The sequence below is a fragment of the Festucalex cinctus genome, chromosome 4, assembly GCF_051991245.1.
Source record: "Festucalex cinctus isolate MCC-2025b chromosome 4, RoL_Fcin_1.0, whole genome shotgun sequence".
Taxonomy (NCBI): Eukaryota; Metazoa; Chordata; class Actinopteri; order Syngnathiformes; family Syngnathidae; genus Festucalex; species Festucalex cinctus.
Genome location: NC_135414.1, coordinates 17,490,527 through 17,500,467, shown reverse-complemented (window position 1 = coordinate 17,500,467; position 9,941 = coordinate 17,490,527). Strand labels below are relative to the sequence as shown.

At 39.5% G+C, this 9,941-nt stretch overlaps 1 protein-coding gene and 1 long non-coding RNA gene across 2 annotated transcripts; one reads left to right on the top strand and one right to left on the bottom strand.

Moving 5' to 3' along the window:
* Positions 1-1,001: 1,001 nt before the first annotated feature.
* LOC144017366 (uncharacterized) lies at positions 1,002-2,739 on the bottom strand. The gene is made up of 3 exons (XR_013283171.1): positions 2,518-2,739; positions 1,849-1,932; positions 1,002-1,767 (listed from the first exon to the last, which is right to left on the bottom strand). It is a non-coding gene; the product is annotated as an uncharacterized LOC144017366 (long non-coding RNA).
* A 4,186-nt stretch (positions 2,740-6,925) lies between these two features.
* Positions 6,926-9,846, top strand: lysmd2 (LysM, putative peptidoglycan-binding, domain containing 2). Its single transcript, XM_077519400.1, has 3 exons — positions 6,926-7,381; positions 7,751-8,097; positions 9,375-9,846. The coding sequence occupies exons 1-3, from the start codon at positions 7,130-7,132 to the stop codon at positions 9,424-9,426; spliced, it is 651 nt and encodes a 216-aa protein (XP_077375526.1). The 5' UTR covers positions 6,926-7,129; the 3' UTR covers positions 9,427-9,846.
* Positions 9,847-9,941: the final 95 nt, after the last annotated feature.

The following is a 9,941-nucleotide window of genomic DNA, read 5'->3' as shown; positions in this document are numbered from 1 at the left end:
TGGCTGCGATAGGATGTTGCCTTCGCGGACTGTGGTAAAACTAACACGATGGCGATTGGGAGAGATTTGTCTCAAAAATATTCACACAAATAAATTCGTGATTTTCACGTTTTTCAAGCATATTCGTGATTTTCAAGTTGGTTTTTTTTAGATCCACAAACATTTTCTTGATTTTCACATGTATTTTTCAGATGCACAAATATATCCGCGATTTTCACGTCTTTTTTTTATTTTTATTTTGTGTGCATTTTCCATGACTGAAATAAAAAATATTTGTATCAAAAAATAACGTGCACTTAATTATGAAACAGTTCAGAAATTGTGCATTACAATCTACTGTTTTGAAATAAAGTATTTCAAATAAAAATTTTGTGTGCATTTTCCATGACTGAAAGAAAATACTTCAAACAAAAATATTTCCATCAAAAATATTTCAACTGCACTTGTTATGAAACAGTTTAGAATTTGTGCATTACAATCTGCTATTTTGAAATAAAGTACTGTACTTCAAAGAAAAATATAACAAAACTAAAGTGCACTTGTTACTTGTTATGAAACGGTTCAGAAATTGTGCAATACAAGCTTCTGTTTTGAAACAAAATACTTCAATATATATATATATATATATATATATATATATATATTTAATCAAAAATATGTATCAGAATGTGAGAGGCCAGTTTAAGAGATTCGGATTCATGAACTGTGCAATTAGTTCATCCATGAGGTTTGTTCTGTGAATTTTATGTGAGTCAGCCGTTTGTGAGATCTGAGTTGTTATTGGTCGAGGTAGATTTTTCAGCAGGAGAAAACAAAACACCTGCATGCTGCTCACTGGGTCCACGGCAGTGGGTCCACTTGAGGAATACGTTTCGATGACAATGACTGAGTCAGGAGTGATTGTAGGGATTCTGCCAACCACATGATTCTCTTCATCGCTTTCTAAAACAGGGACAGTGTCATCTAGATGGAACGACAAAGGTTGGGCTACCTATGACGACTTCAGAGGTACTAGACTTAGACTTTACTTTATTAATCCTTTTGGGATGGCTGCCTCTGGGAAATTTACATGTCCAGCAGCAATAAGAACAGACAATAAAAAATAATTAATTAATTCATAATAATAATAATAAAAAATAAAAATTCAATCAATCAATAAATAAGGTTATTATAACACATATTGAATTAATAATAATAATAATAATAATAATAATAAAAATTCAATCAATCAATAAATAAGGTTATTACACCAGAGATTGAATTAATAATAATAATGATAATAATAAAAATAAAATAAAAACTAAAAATTCAATTAATCAATAAATAAGGTTATTACACCGGAGATTTAATTAAATAAATTAAAGTACAGTAAAGTGCCATATTTGTGAAGTGAAGTGCACGCTACACCCTCCTCCCCCCCCAGTGAGGAGTAGAGTATAATGGCACGGTGGACAAAAGAGTTCTTTAGTCTGTTGGTCCAGCACTTGGGAAGTGTCAGCCTTCTACTGAACAGGCTCCTCTGAATGCTGATGACAGTGTGCAGAGGGTGGCTGGTATTGTCCATAATATCCAGTAGTTTGTCCAGAGTCCTCTTCTCTGCCACTGTCACCAGAGAGCCTTCATGCCGACCACAGAGCCGGCCCGGCTGATAAGCTTGTCCAGTCTGTGAAAGTCCTTCTTGGATATGCGAATATTGCGGTGTTGCAAAAACGCAGAGTGCCTCGATTCCACTCTCCATTTCCTCACCTTTATCTGCCAACTGTTAATCTGTCAAAGTGACGTTCAGAAATCATGAGTATTGTAAAAACATGTAGATATATATACACCCATTTATGTAGATACACTTACTTTTTTGTCTGTTGGGAGTGCTGGTGTGCTCGTCCCGTCTACTTACTGATTGGCGAGTTGTGCAGACTTGCGCATGCCAAAACTCTGTGACAATATGGGGGAGAAAACAGTATTGGTCAAATATATTCGAGAGGGGTGTTGGGAGAGGGGGTGCATAGCAAGTAAACGATAAAACAATTGATAATTAATTTAAAAGATTTGTTTGTGACAACTCTAGTCATGACATTCATTTATGTGAAGACATTGATCATGTTAATGTCACAATATTTGGGAAACAGATACGCCAATATGCAGCACTTTATTCTATAAATCTTGTTTACATTTTCAAAACATTACTTATACAACATCCCTATGAAATCAAAATGCCCCATCACTGGTGAACTATTTTTGGAACAGGCCCGCGGGCTACTCATGAGGTGACTCCTGTCCTAAAAGATTCCTTCAAAATTTGGAACAAAAATGACTGAAAAGGGGCTTTCCAAATGAGAGCAGCGTTTTGCCTTGACTGGCAATTCAACTCTTGGCAGGAGAAGATGCCGGTCAAGCAGGAGTACTGCTAGCGTTATTTTGCCGCGAACAGCTCTAATTTCGCCGAGCGAGTCCGTCAAGAGGTTATCTTAGCATGATGTATAGGCTGCTGGGTGTCGGTTATTTTGCCGTGAGTCTTACATTGCGCGCGGTTCCTTCTTCCAGTCTCGTTTCGATAGATGGCGACTTGCCGGTCACGGCAAAGTAACACTGCGTATGCGCCCCAGTTTCAACAAGTTGGCCAAACGGAAATCATGCACGGACGGCATTAAAATATACCCATTAAAAATATGAACAAACGACGTTCACTTCCTGAATTTTCACTGTCGGCGAGGCTCGGTCCCGTCGATAAACTGATGTGGAACTCAACTGCGCATGCGCAATACCCTGTTGCATTATGGGGCGAAAAATGACGACCCGAACTCATATACTGCAGACATAGTAAATCGTAAAAGTTACGAATAAACAATGTTTTTTTTCCTACTTCATTTTCGAATGCTTCCGTAAAATACCGTAATTATCCGTGTTAACGCGATTAAAAGATGTTAATTTGTATAAGCTTAAAAAAAAGGTTAATTGCGCCATCTAGTGCTCTAAATAATATGACAATTTGCCAATATGTAGCGCCTCAGAGTTCCAGTAGGAGTCATAAGAGACCAAGTTACATGTAAATAGTAGGAAAGCCATCCATCCATCAATCCATTTTCTTGACCGCTTATTCCTCACAAGGGTCGTGGGAGGTGCTGGAGCCTATCAGCTGGCTCTGGGCAGTAGGCGGGATACGTAGTGATATTGGTTGCATGCATTATGTTTCACCAACATGAATACTGTACAAAATAAAATTATATCCCTGTTGTTGACACATCATGTCAATGTGTGCAAGGTGCAGCCAATGTCCATTTAAAAAAAATGTATATACTGTAAATGCAACAGACACTTTTTTTCTTCCAGCGTTAATGCGAGGAGATGGACTGGCCCCATGCAGATCCGTATGGATAGACTGCCCCCACGTGGCCAAGGTGTGCATAGCAAATGATCCGCACAATGTTCATTGATTTGGAACAAAAAAGGTGGCAGACATCCATCCATCCATCCATCCATCCATCCATTTTCTTGACCGCTTATTCCTCACAAGGGTCGCGGGGACTGCTGGCACCTATCTCAGCTGGCTCTGGGCAGTAGGCGGGGGACACCCTGGACTGGTTGCCAACCAATCGCAGGGCACACAGAGACGAACAACCATCCACACTCACACGCACACGCACACCTAGGGAGCGCCCAATTAACATGCCATGCATGTCTTTGGAATGTGGGAGGAGACCGGAGTACCCGGAGAAGACCCACGCGGGCACGGGGAGAACATGCAAACTCCACCCAGGAAGGTCCGAGCCTGGACTCGAACCGGAGACCTCAGAACTGGGAAGTGGATGTGCTAACCACTCGACTACCGTGCCGCCCAGGTGGCAGACAGTTTAATTATCTATTTTTTTTTTTTAAGCACTTTACAATATTTTTGGAGAGGCTGGTACATCTTAATGGGATTCCTATACATTTCAATGGTGAAAATAGAATTTGAGATTGGAATGTTTTGAGTTACAATTATGGTCATGGAACAAAAACATGTATCGCAATGCGTCACTCTAGTAAGATATTTACTGAAAGTGAACATAATAATCCCACGATACAGTTCTCAAAATGATGGCTAGTACCTATACTTAAAGTAAGAAAATAAATAGTAATAGAAAAAATATGCAGCAATTTATCCCACTAATTTCAATTTGTTTGTGCATGAATACTATATCAGTCCATCTATTCTTTTACTACTTGATTGTACTGAAAAACATGACGACTAGCTATTCTAATGTTCGTCGTCCTTCAAAGCATTATGAAAGACTGCAAGGACCATGCGGTCTGGTGAGCTGATGGTTGGAGGGATACTGCACCAATGCAATATCTTAGCCCTCAACATCTGTGCACGCAACCAGATCAGCAGGAAGCTGCTCAGGAGATTGTCGTCATGGTAACACTAGTCTGTGACTATGACTCATCGTGCTCTTACTCCTCCTCCTTTGTTTCCCCTATATCTAAGAGGGCGGCTCATATGATTCCATGTTGGTCTACCAGGACCTCTTAACAAATGGGATATGACATTTATCAGTTCCAGCTGCTACCCCCCAAAAATAACACAAATTGTTGTAATGTGTATTTTTATAAAGCATCCCATAATATTGTACGCTGTAAGAACATACAGAAATGACATAATTCAATAGAATTTAAAGGAATTCAGCAGATTTAAACACAATTATATACTGTTCACTGAGACCTCTCAGCTCCTCGCAATTCATCAGTACATTACTAATATAAGTCATTCTTTGCAGGGGACAAACAATATACAACTGTGACTACTGTTACATTGTCGTGTATGTGTGTCGTTGCACTATTTGTTCAATCTGTTACTTAAGGGTTAGTGATACTGTAGCACTGCAACATGGATGTTAGTTGGCATTAAATTATTGGAAGGAGAGGCTAAGCACTTTGTTAGAGCTGTTTTGTTTTTGTTTTTGTTTTTTTTAAAACTATTCCATAAATAAAGGTAAGTTCCGTTGAGTTGAACTACTCAAAACTGCTGTCTACCTGCATAATAGGGACATGAATATGTAGCCTAGTATGTGCTTAATCCCGCCATTGTGAATTTTAAATCAGTTAGATTGCATTTTAGGTCTCTTTGTATTCTAGCGCACAACAGCTGATTTCAATTTGAAAAATGTCAGCAAGTGACATTTTTGTATTTTCATACATATCCAATGCTCTTTGACCATCATGAATGTTGAAACCCAATATTTCCCCCTGTGGCAAATTAGATTTCATTGTGTACAACTCAGCAGCACCTGCCCTCTTTGTATTCCAAGTGAAGAACACATCATCACCATCCAATGCAGTCGGATCATCATTGTGTGCAACCACTTTGATTGAATAAAGGACTGTATCTTCAATAACTTCTTACTTCATTAATTCAAGAGGGAAACTAATTAAGTGAATTCGGTGGTTCTTTTGTGTTCTAAATATTCATGAAGCAGGCAAAGCAAAAACAGGGACAGGAGGCCATGGAAATGTTGATGTCATTAATAAAAAAGGGAACATTTAGATGTTAGAGTCTTTTCCTTCAGGGCTTCACAGTGTCCCCGTAACAATCTCATTATCTAGCTGTTCAATGATGGGTCCTTTGCCTACAGTTCTACAATGATTAACTGACCTGTTGCTCCCGAGAGACGCAGTACAGGACGACATCGGGAACAATAAAATATTCATTACTTCTCCCAGTTCATATAAAATAGGATAGTAGAATAGTGGAAGGTATGAATTTAATTTGACAGGGATGTTGATCAAAACCTTTATTATATTACATATATTACAGTGTCTGTCTGTGTCTGTCTGCCTGCCTGCCTGCCTACCTACCCACCCACCCACCCATCCATCCATCCATCCATCCATCCATCCATCCATCCATCCATCCATCCATCCATCCATCCATCCATCCATCCATCCATCCATCCATCCATCCATCTATCTATCTATCTATCTATCTATCTATCTATCTATCTATCTATCTATCTATCTATCTATCTATCTATCTATCTATCTATCTATCTGTGTACCTCGACATAAGGGTGTCCCGATTTACGAGCTTTTGGAGGAACAAGCCATGGTGCTGCCATAAATGGTGGTTGTGAACTTCACAACAAGCAGCATAGAGTAATCAGCTGTTTCATGCTTAGGTACTTTATTGCTATTTTCAGTTATAGTTTAATTAAAATAATTAATTAAACAAAGGGGACTACATTGTGTATTTTCAGTTTTTCTCAATCGCTTCTCAAAAGGTGCAAAACAGTTTGTGCATTGCAGCATTTCACTTTTTGCACATTTCACTTTTCTCAAACATAATGTTTTCCCTACAAAAGCCATTTTCTTAATCAAAATCCTCAGTACAGTATATTACCCAAAAGTTAATATTTGTATCACATGTCAGTGCCATCAGAACATGTCTTTGTGTCACCTACTGTGAAAATTGGTTTTTAAAAAATCGGAATGCGCTATAAAACAGACTCTTCCAGTGTGACGTCACGTTGAAGTGCGCCCCTAGCGGCGATGGTCAGGGAGTCAATGCGAGTGAGTTAGAAAACAATCAGTGTGAGCTAGAAAATAGGTCAAACAGTTGATAAATCAGCTACCAATGCTATGGTGAACTTGTGCGCGGCCGACGGATGCTCTAATAGCTCAAATAGAGATGAGCTCATTGTTATGAATCTCAGAAATCAAAATTGCAAGCCCTTTCATTCAACGATGAAGAATACTGTTTTACTTTATATTGTATTTTTTTTCTTTTACAACTGAATGAAATGGGAAAAAAAAGAAATGAAAATTGGTAATAATTCGGTCGAAATAAAACGCGAACTGTAGAAGCACAAAAATCGAGCGACATGATTTTATTGTAAAAGTATACCGGAAGTGAATTGTTCTTGTCGCTGATTGGACGCGGTGCCGCTCAGTACGTCATTACGTCGACGTGACGACCCTATGACGAAAGCGAAATTTGAGGTAGTACTCCCCGAAACATGTCGTCCATCTGAGGCTAGCAAGCAGGATTTAACACCGGGAATGGGAAACTTTGTGCATCCTGACGCTGTCGTTTTTATAGCCCCGGCCACGTAAGTCGAACGTTAGTATTCACCGAGGTCACAAACATCCAAAGAAGATGGCGGAATTCTCGCCCGTATTACCGATGCGGGATGGAGGAGCAGGAGGACGATTCGGCCAACCTATCTTCCCTCGGTCGAGGTCCGGTTCCGAGTCGGAGAGCGAACTCTCCCAAAGCCTAGCTCGGACTAAGATACGTTCTTACGGAAGCACGGCGAGCGTCACGGCCTCTCTGGGGGAGAAATTCATAGAGCATCGGGTTACAGACAGCGATACTCTGCAGGGGATTGCCCTCAAATATGGTGTAACGGTGAGTTAACTTTGTACTTCCCTATCTCCATCGAACACAAGTGCAAAACTGCTCCTACTCTACAATTAAGTACACGTACGGATACTTGGGTAGGATAAAAATAAAACTGCCAAAGGTAGAAGTACCGATCCAATTCCTTTACCTAAAGCAAAAAGTATAGATTTTGAAATGTGCTTAACCACATGAGTAAAATGAAATTTTACTGACAATAATATAGAGGACATTTCACCATATGTACTTTCGAGTGGCATCACTTGTAAACAAACATGCTTTCCCTCTACTGCCATACTTTGAATGTGTGAAGTCACTGTCAATCGATAAGAAGATGTTATGTTGTGTCTTCGTCTTGGCTGTCACCCAATCTTCCAGATGGAGCAAATCAAGAGAGCCAACAAATTGTTCAGCAACGACTGCATCTTCCTCAAGAACAGCCTCAGCATCCCCGTGGCGGTGCCCAAGCGCTCCATTTTTAACGGACTGTCTCTGGAGTCCCCAGACGGGGACGGCGAAGCAACGTGTCAGGAGACGGAGACCCCCTGTGTCGTGTTGCAGGACGTGGAGGGACCTTCGCCGCCGCCCTCGCCGCCGCCTGAGGACTCCAGAGTCTCCCAGCCCCAAGCGGAGGAACTCTCTGCCAAAGACTTCTTACATAGACTGGACTTGCAAATCAAACAGTCAAAGCAGGCAGCACGCAGGCTGAAGGAAGAGGAAGTAAGGTGAGGTCTAGTCAACAAATTGTTATTATATAAATTTGTCATGGTGGTGCAGAGCTAATTTCGTACTGTAGGTCTACCTAATCATCTTGAGTATTGATTGACCTACTAGCTAACTTGGGCTCCATCACACTGGCCTACGAGAGCTGCACTTTTGTTTAAACACGCACCCGTGCAAACATAGACTGTGTGCACAGTTAGCTTTCATCTTTCTGCAGGAAGAAAACCACAAAGTACTAACCAAATGTTGTTAGATGTTATCTCAGCGGAGAATGCTGTGAATTCAGAGTTTAGTAATTATATACGAACTACACATCCAAAATGAATTCTTACTTTAATTTAAAATTTTATGTTTAATTATCACAATAATGGGGGGGTGTTGGCAATATTTAAAAAGAGCTCATACTAAAAAAGCACAATATTGTGCTTTTGTACATAACAGCAATGCATATAAACCACCTACAATCTCAAATAACAATATTGAGGCACTTACTTGCTAATGCAAGCATGCATTGATAGCTTCACAAGCACATTAGGTTCCCCTTCATCTGACAATTAGCATAGATTTTAAACATAGAAGGCCAAAACATTCCTAATGAAAATTAAATTGCACTAATAAACTAGCCACTAGCGGGTGCTACAACTGCACAAATGGAAATCAACCTTACTTTTTTAACATATGTCTTCCTTTTAAATATTGTGAACATGACAACGATTATATTGTGGCAGTTTTAATATCACAATATCACGATATTGCCCATATCATTACATCCCTATTTGGCACTACTGTATGACATTTCGTCACACTAGCAGGACAACTGTAGCAACTAAATGTTACTAAGCATGCGCTAGTAGGGCCACACTGGGAAAAAAAATGGGAGTGATATTTGCTTGAAAAACTTAGTAAAGTTTTTTTCACTCGGAAATTCGTGGTAAATTTCACAAGGCGAGTTTAATTAGAATTTATGAGTGGAAAAACACTTTACGAGTTTTTTTTTGTTTTCACTTATAGTGAAGTGCTCAATGTTAACTAGTAGGATCTATCAACTAGTGTTAGATTTAAAAACAAACAAACAAAAAAAGTCACTTTTTCATGTTTTGTTTTTCCTGGTTACATGAGCTCTGTAGCTGCGCCTGAGACCAAGACGTTCGATTAGCCTCATTCATAATTTACACAAGACGCACACGCGCATGACCTTGTGACCAGTTTAGAAGCTGTGTGTGTGTGTTTCCACAGTGGAAAATTTCCGTTAAACCTTGTTTGTCTTCCTCATTTGCAGGAGTAGTGAGGGGAACTACACGGCACCCACCACCTCATACCAGGAAATATGATGGACATTTGTGTTTACATGAACCTCGCTTGTTTGTTTACCTTCTTGCTTGTTATGTTTGCCTTTTATTTATTATGGAGATGCAAGTGTTTTGACATGTATGATTGTTTTTTGTACAGTTGCATTGGGAGATAGATGGCTTAAGTGGAACATCTTGTAAACAGGTACTATCAATCTATTTTATGCACAACTGCTTTATAGAACACCCCCAGCTGCACATGCTCTCATCTGTATGTAACCTTCAGTAAAACATCAGGTAATAGTTCATACTCATTCAGTTAGCTCCCTCAAAGCATTTTTTTCCTCAAGATCAGAAGGGAAGCCTCTATTTTTGGAGTGCTTTATTTATGTGTGTGGAGATGTTTTTATGTGCTTCTATATTTTACATTTATTGTTCGGCCAGAATAAATAAGTACAACAAACAAAGATGTAAATGTGGCACTTTTTTTCTGCTCATGTTGTTGAAGTACATGTACTGTATTTAACCCTAATGTGTTGTCATCGCAATGGATGTCC

What these genes read in the sequence shown, in the direction of transcription:
- lysmd2 (XM_077519400.1), top strand. Translation starts at nt 7,130, where the DNA reads ATGGCGGAATTCTCGCCCGTATTACCGATGCGGGATGGAGGAGCAGGA. An exon ending in CCCTCAAATATGGTGTAACG is followed by an intron (nt 7,382 to 7,750) that starts GTGAGTTAACTT and finishes CCAATCTTCCAG; the next exon opens with ATGGAGCAAATCAAGAGAGC. An exon ending in CTGAAGGAAGAGGAAGTAAG is followed by an intron (nt 8,098 to 9,374) that starts GTGAGGTCTAGT and finishes CCTCATTTGCAG; the next exon opens with GAGTAGTGAGGGGAACTACA.